Source organism: Esox lucius, chromosome 14 (assembly GCF_011004845.1).
Source record: "Esox lucius isolate fEsoLuc1 chromosome 14, fEsoLuc1.pri, whole genome shotgun sequence".
NCBI classification, from domain to species: Eukaryota; Metazoa; Chordata; class Actinopteri; order Esociformes; family Esocidae; genus Esox; species Esox lucius.
The window spans coordinates 27,343,602-27,360,271 of NC_047582.1; the positions used below are offsets into that span (position 1 = coordinate 27,343,602).

Consider the following 16,670-nt stretch of genomic DNA (forward strand, 5'->3'; position numbering starts at 1 on the left):
AAAAACAGCGCAGAAAAATCTTACATTCCCACAATGTCAAGAGCAGGCTACAAAGACAGGTAATATTAGTGACCATTGGCAAACAGCAAAGCACAGTGAGGTGACAAAAAGTTTAAATGATGAATGGTAAGTAAGAATGTTCACTCTGTGATGCAGTAATTCAAAACAGTAAAAGTAATCTATTAGTTCAGTTTACTGAAGAGTAAGTCTTTCGTCAGAGAGTTGAGTTAAGCAGGTAGAAACATGAAGATTAGGAATTTAACTCTTCCACTGCTTGTTCTCGTCTGCAAGTGTTTTCCTTTGGATTACACAAAGCGCTGTGACTGATCCTTCCCCAGGAATCTGTAATCATTAGTCATGTTTTAACTTGCCCAGTCAGTCTGGTGTTAATGAGTGGAACCGTTAGGCTACATATATTGTGATGGTATACTCCAAAGGATGGCTATCTCTCAAGGGGGGGCTTTCTCTAGCCCACTGTGGCAAGAGTTTGATGCATAAACTTGAAATCAGAGTTAAGGTCCTAAAATATAATAATTGAATGCTACTGTATGCCTATTGTTTTCACTGCGTGGAACACACCTGATGAGAACACTATGGCAGAAAACAAGACAGTCGAGTCTGGATTACTAAATAACGCTTCAACCACATGCACTTACATAAGCTTTACGCTGCCTGATGAAGCCCCTTTAAATTTGGCTGGAGGATGACTTGTTTTCAAGACTCCCAAACAAAGATGGGCGTGGCAATACCTCTCTTTCTATTGGATGTCATCAGCTATGGACTTACATTGGTCAAATACCAACAATATATTTTAACAAGAGGAAACTGCGTTCATTGCGACTCAAAATGGGGTAAGTGGATGATGGTCAATATATGCATTTTCTCCCCAAAATGGCGACCAAAGGGAACCGGTTTCCTACTGATCGCTGTATGGCTCGCAGTGCCTCGGTGGGCGGGCAGTTCCGACATGGGCAGGCAGTCAGTCACATGATTCGTGCAGAGCCCAGCTGCCCAATTCCAATATGGTGGCCAGCTTGGCAGACCTACCGTTCTTGTTGATGATATTATTGCTCTGCTGGAGGATCAGGGACGGCGCCTGTTGCCAGCAAGCCCCGCGGGTTCTGGGGCTGCGACTGGAAAACCCAGAAGGCCGGGTGTATATGAAGGAGCGAATCATCTCTGCGCCGCAAGGAGCCAGTTTCAAGCTTCGGCTATTCGGCTCAGATCTGAATGGGACCTGGCCATTGGTCGCGTTCGCTGGGGCCAGACCCGGGGAGGACGGAGCGGAGGGAGATGCAGCCGACCCGTGCGAACAGGATACCCGCCGTGACTCCTCCGACTTCGAAGTCACTGGGAGGTTAATGGCAGATGAGGAGTACAGCGGGTTGATAACAGTTCAGACGCGGAATAAGACCAGTGTCTCTTCCGTCGCATCTTCCACAGGAGGAGGGTATGATGCCAGGCCGACCAACCACCACCTGTGCGTGCTGATTAACGGGAGTTGGGTGTCTGTGGGACTGGACAGGCTGCAGATCAACAACGACACGGGTCAGCCTGAAGACTACATCCCTCCGTGGGGTCTGGCGGTGCTCATCGTACTGCTTATCATTTTGTGCGGGGTTTTGAGAAGCGTGAACCTCAGTCTGTTGTGGCTGGACCCCCTGGAGCTCTACGTCCTGCACAGCTGCGGCTCAGAGGAGGATAAACGAGCCGCGAAGCGCCTCGAGCCAATACGGAGACGGGGTAACTTCCTGGTGGGTCCTTAACCACACGCACACATACGCACACATGCTCACAGGGATTATCAGGGGGTCTTCCGTTAAACAAGGTTTATCTGCTGCTTTGTGTACAAATGAAAACATCACACATCTGTAGTTACAATGTGTAGCTAACTCCACCCCATTTCACCCTATGCCTTTTCTCCACTTTTGGTTCTAGGTCTGTTCCCTGCTCTTCCTCTGTGCTCTGGGACACTCTGTTCTAGGCGTGCTTCTCTACAGGGCCCTGGGTTCCATAGTGGCTGCTGTGTTCACCAGCGGGTTCCTCATCTTTCTGGTGTCAGAGCTGGTCCCCCACATCGTGTGTTCTGGCTATGGCTTTCAGCTGGCCCCGGGTCTCACCTGGCTGGCCCAGGTCTGTATGGACGTCAAACACAAGGCTATGTTCCTGTTCATTGTGCGCCTACCAGAAAGCACATTTCAAACCGATTTGTCAATCGGTTTGCCCTAATGAACTCCACTGTCCTATAGGATCTTTTGAGACGAGCGGCCCCCTATCCTTAGCCCCCTTTGTGTTTTCCTCAACGAGAAGGTAGACCAAACAGGTTCCATCCTCTTCCAGGTGTGCATGGTGCTGACATGTCCGCTGTCCTGCCCTCTGGGTCTGGTGCTGGACTTGGCGCTGAGGCGAGACATCAGCACCTGTGGCGTGAGGGAGAGAGCCATGGAGATGATCCGTACCAATGTCAACGACCCCTACAGGTACCCGATGAACCCCTGTGTGTGATATGTTCCCTGGTGCCCCCCCCCCGTCTCGGTGGGGTACTGGGTGATGGGACACCCCTACAGCAGTCATTCTAATCCACCTCTAGACGATGGGGAGGCCAGTGAGGTTAAGGTTTTGTACTAGCCCAAAGTTAACACATCTGCTCAGATTTACTGCAGCTTTCAGGCTGGAACAGACATGCATTGCACGGACCGGAGTTGGTCTCTCTCCGTCTTCAGGCTGGATTTGGGGTCTCCATTGAGATGTATCTCTGGTGGACTGATGATGTGAACATCAATGGTATCATAGATCTGGCATGATACAACTGTACTTGCGAGATAACAAACAACATTAGTTCTGGTGGGAATATTAATATATTTAGTCTAGTGCTAGCTTCTTTTTCATTTTGTAACGGGATGGACATTTGGCCCATAGATTTGTAATTTTCAAAGAGAGAGAGGGGGTGGAGTTCTTTGTTCTGGTTCCGTTGTTTTAAGACACAGGGATCCAGAAGGTCCCGAATGTACCATAATCTGACTGACTACGTAAGACTGTACTTCTGGGTTTACCAAGATGATCTGGAATCTATTATTAATGAATGTAATTTACACATCATGGATCCATTCAAATCAACGCTGTGATTTTTCAGTGAGTTTGTAAAGGAGGAGTTCAGCCGCGGAGCCCTTCGCAGTAAGACAGTGGAGGACATCCTGACTCCACTCAAGGACTGTTTTATGCTGCCCTCCTCCGCCGTCCTGGACTTTTCCACCATGTCAGAGATCATGCAGAGTGGATACACACGGGTGCCAGTTTACGAAGAGGAGAGGTGGGTGGATTGGGACACACACGCACACAAACGCACAGCCACAACACTTACATTGACCTATCGTGAATTTCCTCAGGTCCAACATCGTGGAAATACTGTACGTGAAGGACCTGGCTCTTGTCGACCCTGACGACTGTACTCCAATGACAACCATCACCAAGTTCTACAACCATCCTCTGCACTTTGTCTTTAATGACACCAAACTGGATGCCATGCTGGAGGAGTTCAAGAAAGGTGAGGGAGTCGGTCTTTGTGTTTTTGTGTTTGTGGATGAGTTTGTGTTCTACCCCAAATGCTGTTGTTGTTGTACGCGGAGGGTATAAAATCTCATTTATTGACTTACCATGTTAAATTTAGGTGAAATAAGTTAATGAACAAAAAAGTGGTTGGCAGGCACTGAACTGGGCTTACCTGGTTAAATAAAGGGGACATTTAAACAAAAGAACAGCCGTGCTGTGTAAAGTAGTAGGATCCATCTGCATGCAAATTCACCCCTAATGTGCCAAACTCCCCTCATGTTTGACCTTTACCCTTCAGGAAACTCTGCACTGGCCATTGTTCAGAAGGTGAACAACGAGGGGGAGGGGGACCCGTTCTACGAGGTGCTGGGATTGGTCACCTTGGAGGACGTGATTGAGGAAATCATCAAATCAGAGATCCTGGATGAGTCTGACGGATACAGTAAGAGAGAGAGAGAGAAAGAGTGTCGTGTGTGTGTGTGTGTGTGTGTGTGTGTCTGTCTGTCAGTCAGTCATTTTACCAACAACTTCCACCTCTCTTGCATCTTCACGTCCACTCTAAATTGCCTTTCTTCGCATTCCCTCTCTGCTCACCTGTCCCCTGACTGCCCCACCCCGCCCCTGTAGTGGACATGAAGGTGAAGCGTCCCTTGGCTCCCCTGGAGATGTCCCTGGAGCCTCGGAGCGTCCATGAAGAGTTCTCCCTGTTCAGGCTCCCTGAGGGGGAACCCAAGATCAGAACCTCACCTCAGTTACTGCTGGCCACACACCGTTTCCTGTCCCGAGGTGAGGGGGTGTGTGTGTGTGTGTGTGTGTGTGTGCGCGTGTGTGTGTGTTTGTGGGATGTCAATGTGTCTGTGTGATTGTGTGTTACAAAGATTGACGCTAACCCTCACAATTCTTCAGTGGTTCACCAGGACAGTTTAGTAGTAGTCACTAGTATATTATTATGTCACTGGATATATAAGACACATCTTCAGAGTGGTTGATATGCATGAATGGATATTCCACCTGTTCAGGTAATATGTGTGTTTTGATGGACAAAGATACATGCCTCTGTTGTTTGACCTTTATTTGACCTCTTCAGCTTTACGTGGCCGGTTAGAGAAGCGACGCAGACAAATGGTGTGTGTGTTGTTTTTTTTTTTTTTTCTCTAATGGTGCGCCTGGCAGAGGTGGAGCACTTCAGCCCGGCCCGTGTGTCCGAGAAGGTGCTGTTTCACCTTCTGCGTCACCCCACTGTCAACCAGGAAGTCCACTTCGACTCGTCCAACCGCCTGAGCCCGGACCACTACCTCTACACGCGCAACCACCCTGTGGACTACTTTATACTACTACTACAGGTGTGTGGGAGAGTGGTAGTATACATGTGACTACAGTAGTACTGCAGTTAAGTCCTGACCCCATGGCAAGTTAAGTCATGTTACATTTAGCCTGGCCTTTTTAATGAAAAAAAAAAAGCTGTATTAATTGCTCGGGTTTGAGTAAACCTTATGCTGAGGTTTAGAATCATGTTGGGTTAGTGTTAAGGGAGCAGTTATACTCAGCCAAAGATCCTCACCAGTAATAATGCTCTGTAAATGTGTGCTTGTGTTACGTCAACTGGCTGTCTCTCTGAAGGGCCGTGTGGAGGTGGAGATTGGTAAAGAGGGTTTGAAGTTTGAAAATGGAGCGTTCACATACTACGGTGTGTCTGCACTCACAGCGCCATCCTCAGGTAACACCCAGAACTGCAGCTTCACAACACCACACTGGGCCTAAGTGGGCACTTCTACCAAATGGGTTGTTGTCATGGCAATCATGTTGTTACGTAACGCAAAGTCCGTGTCATAATTCGAAGCTGTATTTGAACTAAACATGACAGTTTGACAGCGAAGCACTAAATGAGCTGACGCCAGAGTTTCCTGGGAACCGTGCGGCATAGTGGAAATGTACTGGGGGTGGCACAAAATGAGCTGACGGCGGAGTTGTGTCTGCATGCTTGCCTGTGTGTCCTTTAATTACTGTTTTTGTGTGTGTGTGTGACTGTGTGTGTGTGTCTCCGTGTGTGTGTCCAGTCCACCAGTCTCCAGTGTCAGCCCAGCGTCGCCCCCCAGGGGATCCGTTTGAGTTGGGAGACGCCACCAGCCCGTCCAGCTACTGTCCTGACTACACCGTCCGTGCTCTCACTGACCTGCAGCTCATACGGGTCTGTGTGTGTGTTCGTCTTTATTTCTGTGTCTGTCCGTGTGCGCCAGTCATCGGATTAACCATCCTTCCATCCTCTTCCAGGTGACTCGTGTACAGTACCTGAGTGCTGTGGTGGCGTCCCGCGTGGGCCAGAGTCCCGACCCGCCTGAGATCAAGATCCTGCCCAACAGTCAGACCAAGCTTCTCAACGAGAGAAACACAGGTGCGCAAGGTAGGTGGAACACACTGGATACACTCCCACTGGCGCCGTGTGGCTACCACTGGATACACTCCCTCTCCGAGAAGTTTGTGGCCGGCGGGAATTGTTAATACACTGGAATGTTTGCTGCAGGTCACTATGGGGTTCAGATCTCTCAATGAAAATGACAGAAACAAGATTGGCCGGAGGAACCATGTGTAGCTCCGCCTTAGCAGGAGTGGCTGCATTTGGAGTTCCGGACACTTTTAGCCTAGAATGGTGTAGCTATTGGGGAGCGCTGTCTGTTAGTGCCTATGGGGAAAAACATGTAGCTCACTAGTGCTTTAATAGTGAGGCTTGAGGGAGTACCACCCAGCACATCTACCCCCCCCCCCCCTTTAGCATGAGAATGCAGGCCCTTTACAATGGGAGAGTTGACCTCTTAGGGGCAAAACCTTTCTGCTCAATTACATGTTATATGACAAACTGTCTGCCTTGTTGATTATACTTGTTACTTCTTCCTAATCCAAACTCTGCTGGGCGAACTAAGACCTCTTTCTCTTCCTTCCTTCCCTCCTGTCTTTTCTCCTCTGGCCACTCCAGAGTTCCCTGTAAACTTCTCCTTCTTTGACACCATTGAAAACTACTCTTAATGTTTTCTGTGTGCATGAGGTAAACAAACGCAGTCTGCTCAGTGGCATGACAACGATCTCACACACACACACACACACACACACACACGCGCGCACGCGCGCACTGAAGGGACACCTTGGTGTTAAGAGGAAATTAAGTTGTCGAGTAATTTTACTTTCAGGCAATCACAGTTCATTTAGGGCTTTATTCAGACATGAGAGCCACACGCTATACTGGTAGACTTCTGTTAAAATCACTGAATGGTTTATATGAACGATAAGCATGCAGATTTCAAGTTTGAATATGGCCTTTAGAAAAGTATGTCTGTGGTTGATCCCCATCAGACACCGGAAATTATCTGTACCGGCTTCTATAGACTATTTCCTCTCAACACCTAGAGACACAATCAGGTCATAGTGAATTAGAGGTTGAATGTCGTGTGTGTGTTTGTAACACCTTTTCTGTTTCCTTGTCTCTCATCATTCTGTCCTTCTCTGCCTGCTGACTCTGTCTGCTGGTTGAGTATGCTGCTAGCTGGGGTTGCACGATATTGGAAATAACTGACATTGCAACACTTTGTTTTACTGCAATTTGATAAAATACAGGTCTTTGAAATTTGAAAATTATTAATTATTCTGGAATGATTGGGGTGATTTTGTAGGGAAATGCATCTTCATGGAAAATAAGAACTGAAAATTACTTTTTACCTTTTGACTTATTTTGGGTAGTTAAATTTATTGTATTAATTAATACACTGTTTACTTCAACATGGTTCTATTGTATTCATGTAATACTCTTCTATCAATTCAGGCTAAAGTCAATGATCTAACATGTTATTATATTAATAATGCATGTTGCTTACCCTTAAATAAAGGGGCTCATTTGTGAATGAAGAGGTGTGGAGTCTATAAGGGATCCAGGAGATTACAGGAGGATTTATCTCAGTACTCCAACCAGGTTAAAACAGAGCATTCTCTACAGAGGAAGTTTCATTAACACAATAGTGAATTAATGTGAATGACAAAATCAAATCAAAAGGTTATTTAACATTTTATTACATTACAAATTAAATGACAAAACTTTTTGAAAATAGAAACATTTTAATTTAAACCATTTGAAAAATTAAAAAGAGCAGCTATACACCAATCCTGTGTGGTTTACAAAAACAAAATACAGTGTTTATAAGACAAATAATTTGTAATAATAAAACCAAAACCTAACTAATAAATACCAATGAACTTAACATGAATAACAAATATCAACAAAGAACCATTGTATTTCACAAACTTTTGTTTTTAAAATAAAAAGATTCTTAGCAACAGTGCCAAAGGAAAACAGTGTTGATCATCATGGCTAGACAAATGCTGTTTAAATTAAACTTTTCAACTGTATAAAATAAATGTCTTTCTCACAACTGTAGAATAATATAGTAAATCTAAATTCTATTCAAATATAATAACTTGACTTTAAGCATGTATACACTGCTCACTCAAACTTGAAGGTTTTTGGCCAAGAATACCAGTCTATTCATCACTACAGGCTTGAGACATGACTGTTGGCAAGTGACAATGTTGCCACTTGTACTGTGGCGGGAATGGATAGATACTCGCGGGCAAACTTGGCGAGATGTGGAAAGCTTATTCTTTGCCTGGGACGTATCAGCAACTTCAGGCTCCACTTCAGTGCTGCTGCTTGACAGCTCCTCCTGGCATTCCATCATTTCTGATGCCACTCTGGCCTTGACTTGGGGCTTGTTATCTTTACTGATGAAGTCCATCTTGAACGGGGGGTCCAAACAAGAAGCCGCATCAAGCAACTCCTGAGTAGCTTCATCTCTATATTTCTTGTTGATCAAGGTCTTGGTCAAGTCTGTCTCCTTCTTGTATTAGCAGCATTGAAGTGTTGAAGAGGTGAAGAACTGGCTTCACATATGAGACACTAACACATAGTCTTCTCCTGAGAGTGCATCTGTGAAGTCCAGCAGGTGGGCCCAGTGACATACAGATTCTAGGACATCCATATCTTGCCAGGTTAGAATTAGATGCTGTGTCTTCCTGTCCTCAGACAGGACCTGAGTTATTGCCTTCTGCTGCTCTAGTATCCTGCTGATCATCTTCTGTCTGGAACCCCATCTTGTTTGCATTTTGATATGAGGGAATGTGAAGGTAGATTGAGTTCCTTCTGGGCTCTTTCAAGAGCACTTCTGGCCTTCCAGCTGTGAGAGAAGTGACCCACCAGCTTCTTGCCGACACCTGCAGCACGGTCAATGCGTCCATCCTTTTTCACTGCATTTTCTAAGTACTTATTATTATATACATTTCCTTTAATAAATGATTTATACAAATAAATTGCAAATTATTATGCAATTAGTTATTTACAGATACAATTTAGTTTCAGCATCCTTTCTTTGTTTTAAAGACCTATAATAAAACACATTCATTCTCATATAACTTCTCATGAGTTTAGCACTAACTATATTAATTCCATTGTTTGTTATTGTAAACAAATGCAACATTTAAACATAGAAAAGATAGCAGATATATAGATATGAAACATTAATGCCATAGGATACCAGCCCTGGCATTCAGAGCTTTGGCTATCAACCTGACAGTCTGTATCCTTCATTCTTCCCCAGCCCCATCCTCTACAATACAAATATATGAAACATTGTTACATGAAAAACATTTGTATTTCCGAACAGGTTGCTAGGTAATAATATGTAACAGTAATAGTATAGCAATAGCAACAGTAGTAAAATAGAATGCACAATTGGGCATAATTGACCAACTGCAAGATGCAGTCTGTGGCCAAAGCACTGCAATCTGGTCCACTTGTTCAGGGCGGCAGCCTTCACCATGTTCGCGGCATTGTCTGTTGTTATTCAGACTAGACAACTCTCATCTAGTCCCCAATCAGCTAAAGCTTCTCTTGTGACAGGTCTGTTTCAACTTGTACTGTTTCTCGTACAGCTCTTGGATGGCAACTTGAGAAAAATAGTTGCGTGATGGCATTAAATACCAGATCATGTTTTTAAAACCCTCTGTGGTAACCGTGTTAATTGGTACCATGTCTCTGGGGATGTGAAATGTTATTTAATCTGTGATTTCTCTCTGCCTTTTGGAACCTTTCTTGTATGGTGTAACACTGGCAAAGGCATCCAAAATAGATTTTTGCTTTGGAGGGCATTGAAATGCTTTGCACTCGTCATACAAACATTTGTGGTGCCGCCTTAAATGATCAAACAAATTGGTCGTGTTGTGGCAACAATTGCAAGGCACTCTCGACAAAGTACCTGTTTTTGGTCAACATCATCCTGTCTGTAGCTGAAATATTTCCAAATAATTGACAATGCATTTCTTTTTGCAACCAAACTCTCCATTTCGGTCTTTTTTGCCTGTTCCTCGCTCATCATTTCGTCACGCGCAAACAGAGCCTGCATGTCAACCACATGCACCAACGAACTACATGTTTAAAATAATAATAAACTGTGTATCCAATAACCCATGAATCTGAGTAAATTATGTTATATCAGACAGACATAATGCTAGTTTAATATGTAAAAAAAATATATATTGTAGACTGATATGTTTAACTTACTAAATCGCATGTTCTATTGCGGATGCGTTCATCCTGAAACGATGTATCGTGCAGCCCTACTGCTAGCCCCTCCTCCATCTCTTACTGTGAAACACTGCATGGAGGACAAACACCAACATCTATCCATTGACATTGCATTGAGACAGTCACATGTACACCAGGCAACACCGAGAACATATTGTGATGTCACAGGGTAACGTTGCAACGTCATAGCAGGGTGCGTTGTGATGTCATAATCTGTCAGTGTGGAAGTCATAACCGGTGGCATTGTGATGTGTAATGTGTGATGTCATATCCACCCCATGCCCTCCCCCTCTGTCTCACTGGCTGGTTTCCACAGGTGGCAGTAAATCCCAGGAGAGTTCAACGGAAGAGGCTCATGGGTAATGCAGTTCTCTCCCTCAGAACTGTGTGTGTTACTCAGACAACCACCAAACCAACCAACCCAAACACATGAGGCTGTTATAGGAGTTTTTATTTCATAATTTTTTTAAATCTGTGAATCCCTTATCTCTGGAATGCAGTGATTGAAGTGTGTGTGTGTGTAGGTGCACTATTCTCAGATGAAATCGCACATTCATTATGTTTCGCATCCATACAAATTGTGTGTGCCTATCTTTCCTGTTGTAATTCCACCTGTTTTGCCTAAGATTACATCACCTCAACAGTAGGTGTGTGTGTGTGTGTGTGTGTGTGTGTGTGTGTGTGTGTGTGTGTGTGTGTGTGTGTGTGTGTGCGCGCGCGTGTGCGTCTTGAAAAAGTCCTTCCAAGCATTGGATATAATTGGTGAAATAGATTAGATTTCCATAGAAATGTGTAGACCACTAACTTGCTTTAGTTGTTCAACTATACGTCCATGTCCTTTTATACACTCCCACATACTGGTTATATACATATTTGTATGTCGAGTCAAATATTGCTTGTTTTTGAGTTGTATTTACCATTCAATACATTACTTATCTATGCCTATTGTGTCATTGTCTGCAATTAGTAATTCAGCCCAATTCCAATTTTATTTTTTAAATTTTTTTTTAGTATTTTGGATGATTATATTCACTCTGAAATTATCTGATTTTATTTGACCAATTTGTAGAAAATATCAGAATTGGGCTGCACATCTATTGCTGCCAGAGAGGACTTCAGATCACCCAAAGTGAATGTGGAAAAAAAGATTAAAATATTTAAAAATGTTCTGTGATCAATGAAAGCTGTTGCAATGCTGTGTCCATTCCTCAACACAGTCAGACATTTAGCTTGTGATGAGAGGCAGATGTGTGTGTGCAAGCATTCCTGCCATATCCCCTTGACTTTTTTCGTGGAGTGCCAACCCTAACCTAACCCAGCCTGTTTTCATGGATGTCTTGTGTAACCAATCAGATTACTGAGGTGGCCAGTTAGTGTGTGACATATCTGAAGCACCTTGTTGATTAGTCGGTCTTAATAGCCCTGTCGGTTGAGTTCCGTAAACATTCCATGTCACTTGTGTCCCAGTGTGTGCGTGCAACAGACCTTGCGTGTGACTCTGAACGCCTGTCTGCCAATATTCAGTCTTCAAGACTCCTTCAGGAAACTCAATATCCCATGTTGCAGTGTAACTAGCTATGTGTGCTGTGAATGTTACCCACTGTCCTGTAGAGACTGGAAACCTAGATAAGGACCTAGTCCACAATCAACCCCTTGGTAATTAATTAAACACCTCTTACTGGGTCTTAGTGTTCACCTGTTCTTTTGGGACCTAGCCCATAGAGTAAGCAGATCTGAAGAATAGCTGTGGGGTCTGGCTCAGGGGACCTTCTGCCATGCAGTGTTGCCCTATCTGGTTCCCTCGGATCTCCAGACGTCATTGGGCTTGAGGTCTTTTGAGTGGACCAGAGACTCTAAAGACCAACGCGGTCAAATTCATTAGTGTTCACTGTTGCAAAACATTGTGTAAACATTTATTGAACATGTCCAGGTAGAACCGTTTGTTTCTGTATGTTTTTCTTCTGTTTGGTGCCTAATGAACATGATCCATGTTTCCCAGCGGCCGTGTTAGCTGTGCAGAGATTTCGTCTGACATCTTGCCAGCCTCAGTCGCCCTCCACTCTTCAAAAGCACGTTCTTGTTTTTGTTTTTTTTTATTATTTATGTAATTATGGACACGCGCTATTTGAATACATATGCTAAGATACGTGATTAACTGTGCAATTGAAATATTTTCCAGCTGTTTTGACAGTATTGTACTTTTGGTTATGCTGTTTCAAGTCCATTTATATTGTATTAAAAGACTGAATGTATATTGTAAAAAGGTTAATCCTTACTTAATGCTACATATAGTGATCGGGAAAAAATATTGGGTTTTTTGATGGGGGTAGAGAACTGTATATTAATATATAAATACTTATATAGAGAGAATATGAATCAAGGATGTAGATTTAAGTTTGTAGTTTTAACCTAGGTTTTCAGGTACAAATGTAGAATACTGTTACCATGACTACAAGGACCGGCACAGCTCTACTTTCTCTCCAGGTTTTTGTTTGTATAGACCTTTTTTTTCTTCTTAATCTCTGGAATTCTGAGTTGTGGGTGCAGAGACCATTGAACTTTCAATATCAGCCGTTTGTTAATAAATGGACCACGTCCTGGAATGCTGTATACTACTGTCTTTTCTGCTTGCTACGTTATCACGATTTGCCCTTGAAATCGAAAGCCTTTTTACACGTTTGGTTTTTGTTGGGGTCTATTTAAACGGATCGCAACAGATATTATGCAAGATAGGAAATCTTTGGTTTAGTTGAATCTTGCAGTGTCTGCAGACTAAGTCAGTTCAAAAAGATTCTGCCATTAGGGAAATTTTTCTGAAAGCAGTTATGACACCCTCACTGTTCGTCCTTGGTAAGTTATTTGAAATTAGATGGCTAAAATCAGTTTGAGAGTTGAGCAAACTAGTAATTCTTGTCGTACACCCCCGCTTACTCTGGAGACGCACTGTTCTGTTTTTCTTAAGTAATATTAAAGAGGCATTCTTTTTTGTGACATTGTGTCTATTTAATGCAGATTATTTTTAAACGTCTAATTTTGGGTTGTGTAATTTGTTTGAATGTGATAAGTAGAATCACCATAATACCTCTCTGTGGAATTCCATGTTTGGAAAGCAAGTGAGTGTGATGATATAGGGCACACATTCTTATGCATTTATCACATCACAATGTTTGGGCCCGTTTTGCCTCGACAGCCACTTCTCCAACCTGAATGCATCATCAGGGTTATAGAATGCATCATCAGGGTTATAGAATGCCCATGTCACATTGCTCTACAGCACTAACATTTGAAAACACTGTCACCTCCGATAAAGCCAGAATGATTAAGGGCTTCACTAATCACTTTGTTAGGGCTGGCCTACTCCCACTGCCTGCAATTCTGATTCTATATCATGTAAAGCTAAAACAAAAGACATACCGTATTTGAAGCAATCTTAAAATTCCTTATGGGATAAATGAATGGGGAAATGCGTAAAGAACCGGCATCACATTTTGCAGCTAGGTTTTATAGGGATAATGAGGTGTAAACAGTTTCAGTAGTGCATTTATTAGCTAGGTGGTACAACCACACAATCCAGTAATAGTAACTACAACTTACTCAAAGTAGCTATCAATAAATTCAGTGCAGAATAGAAAAACAAATAATAGTGAAAATCTATATATCCTACACTCTTGATCGGTGTCTTAATGCCCACTCAAGCAAATGGTCAGTGACCTTTTGCGCAAATGCATACTTAGCCACTAGAGGACGCTGACAACATACCACACGTGAGTGTTAATGGAGCTCAAATTGTTACACAGTATTCCAATGGACACCCAGGGTAAATCCCAAATGAACCCCTCTGTCCCCCACTCCACCCTATGCCCTTTTTTGCATTTTCTGTCATTTGAACGCATGTCTCAAGTAAAACAGGTTCTGTCATCCACTTCTTTATGACTAAAACCCAGGTTTTCAGGGCAGTCAGTTTTTGGCCTTGAAAACGGACATTGAGGTCCCCAAACACAACCTTTAAGAACACCAAAAGCATATTTTTAATTTGTCAGCGGTTGTTAACACGTAAGTACTCGATAATAATTCAGAGGGAGTTGAAATGAGAAGTTATCCCTGCTCTGCTCAGGAAATGTCTCCACTCCAGGTGATACCTCTCCATATGCATCACCCACCATCAGCTAGTGGCAAATTCACTTCAAACCAGCCTGGTGCTACAAAATACCTTAAATTTAAGATCTATAAATCACGATGTTGGCTTGAATTTCAACATATTTGTGCGTGTACAAATGTTTTCATAATAAGGCAAAATATTTCATGGGGAATCTCAATAAAACCATTGTCTATGTTTTGTGCAGGTTGTGCAAACCCGATTCCAAAAAAGTTGGGGCACTGTACAAATTGTGAGTAAAAAACGAATGGAATAATTTACAAATCTCAAACTTATATTTAATTCACAATAGAATATAGATAACATATCGAATGTTGAAAGTGAGACATTTTGTAATGTCATGCCAAATATTGGCTCATTTTGGATTTCATGAGAGCTACACATTCCAAAAAAAGTTGGGACAGGTAGCAATAAGAGGCCGGAAAAGTTAAATGTACAGATAAGGAACAGCTGGAGGACCAATTTGCAACTTATTATGTCAATTGGCAACATGATTGGGTATAAAAAGAGCCTCTCAGAGTGGCAGTGTCTCTCAGAAGTCAAGATGGGGAGAGGATCAACAATTCCCCCAATGTTGCGGCGAAAACAGTGGAGCAATATCAGAAAGGAGTTTCTCAGAGAAAAAGTGCAAAGAGTTTGAAGTTATCATCATCATCTACAGTGCATAATATCATCCAAAGATTCAGAGAATCTGGAACAATCTCTGTGCGTAAGGGTCAAGGCCGGAAAACCATACTGGATGCCCGTGATCTTCGGGCCCTCAGACGGCACTGCATCACATACAGGAATGATACTGTAATGGAAATCACAACATGGGCTCAGGAATACTTCCAGAAAACATTGTCGGTGAACACAATCCACCGTGCCATTCGCCGTTGCCGGCTAAAACTCTATAAGTCAAAAAAGAAGCCGTATCTAAACAGGATCCAGAAGCGCAGGCGTTTTCTCTGGGCCAAGGATCATTTAAAATGGACTGTGGCAAAGTGGAAAAGTGTTCTGTGGTCAGACGAATCAAAATTTGAAGTTCATTTTGGAAAACTGGGACGCCATGTCATCCGGACTAAAGAGGACAAGGACAACCCAAGTTGTTATCAGCCATCAGTTCAGAAGCCTGCATCTCTGATGGTATGGGGTTGCATGAGTGTGTGTGGCATGGGAAGCCTACACATCTGGAAAGGCACCATCATGCTGACAGTTATATCCAAGTTCTAGAACAACATATGCTCCCATCCAGATGTCATCTCTTTCAGGGAAGACCTTGCATTTTCCAACATGACAATGCCAGACCACATACTGCATCAATTACAATGTCATGGCTGCATAGAAGGATCCGAGTACTGAAATGGCCAGCCTGCAGTCCAGATCTTTCACCTATAGAAAACATTTAGCGCAACGTAAATAGGGAAGGTGCGACAAAGAAGACCTAAGACTGTTGAGCAACAAGAAGCCTGTACTGGACAACAATGGAACAATATTTCTATTTATAAACTTGAGGAACTTGTCTCCTCAGTCCCCAGACGTTTGCAGTCTGTTATAAAAAGAAGAGGGGATTCCACACAGTGGTAAACATGGCCTTGTCAACAGATCTCAAAAAAATAGTCTTTTTTGAGATGTGTTGATGTCATGAAATTTAAAATCAACTTATTTTTCCATTAAAGTGATACATTTTCTCAGTTTAAACATTTGATATGTCATCTATGTTGTATTCTGAATAAAATATTCAAATGTGAAACTTCCACATCATTGCATTCTGTTTTTATTCACAATTGTACAGTGTCCCAACTTTTTTGGAATCGGGTTTGTACAACCCCTTGTCAAACAGAAAGTTGCTAAATAATAGCTGAATAAAAGATTAAGACGTAACTATGAGACAATGGGAATGGAGTAAGACTTCAACAACTTCTGCTTGTTTGGCAGATTTGTGTCAATTTTTTTTCTTCTTCTTAAGGTTCATCTTTGAATTGGTTTCATTAAGGTGGCTCCCCTCTTAGCAGGGAATATTTTTTGGCCATCTTTGATGTTGTGTGTGGGTTTGCTGTGCATGAATGTGTGTTTGAAGACATCAAACCTTGGGACTGAGAACACTGTACACACGCTAGAGTAATGTTAGTGAATGTGCAATTTCACATCTTATACGAACTTCCTTAATATTGGACACTCGCTTCCTTTTTCAGTTTCACAATCGAAAGCTGTTCTCCAAAAATTCAATGGGCTACTTTTGATGGGAAACTGAGTTTGCATTCTTAGATATACAACGGAAACTACACGTATCTGAAGAGAACCAAGAGGTGACAACCAAATTCCCCTGTCAGTTTAAATTTCAAAACAGGAAGTGAAGAGGTG

At 42.9% G+C, this 16,670-nt stretch overlaps 1 protein-coding gene across 6 annotated transcripts; it reads left to right on the top strand.

The window, feature by feature from the left end:
* Positions 1-985: 985 nt before the first annotated feature.
* Positions 986-12,781, top strand: LOC105007338 (metal transporter CNNM3). 6 transcript variants are annotated; one of them, XM_010866226.5, is made up of 13 exons: positions 986-1,754; positions 1,939-2,133; positions 2,341-2,480; positions 3,134-3,310; positions 3,387-3,544; positions 3,848-3,991; positions 4,177-4,335; positions 4,723-4,892; positions 5,170-5,266; positions 5,607-5,737; positions 5,821-5,950; positions 6,521-6,589; positions 10,488-12,287. In XM_010866226.5, the coding sequence occupies exons 1-12, from the start codon at positions 1,023-1,025 to the stop codon at positions 6,568-6,570; spliced, it is 2,283 nt and encodes a 760-aa protein (XP_010864528.1). In that variant the 5' UTR covers positions 986-1,022; the 3' UTR covers positions 6,571-6,589; positions 10,488-12,287. The 6 variants fall into 6 exon arrangements, with proteins under 6 accessions (XP_010864528.1, XP_019909169.1, XP_019909168.1 ...); XM_020053610.3 differs by having other exon boundaries at positions 5,821-5,941; XM_020053609.3 differs by having other exon boundaries at positions 12,171-12,199.
* The last annotated feature ends 3,889 nt before the right edge of the window (positions 12,782-16,670 follow it).

Coding starts and splice junctions, on each gene's coding strand:
- LOC105007338 (XM_020053608.3), top strand. CDS start 1,023: ATGGTGGCCAGCTTGGCAGACCTACCGTTCTTGTTGATGATATTATTG. Junction 3,992..4,176: donor GGATGAGTCTGACGGATACA/GTAAGAGAGAGA, acceptor CCGCCCCTGTAG/TGGACATGAAGGTGAAGCGT. Junction 4,893..5,169: donor ACTTTATACTACTACTACAG/GTGTGTGGGAGA, acceptor GTCTCTCTGAAG/GGCCGTGTGGAGGTGGAGAT.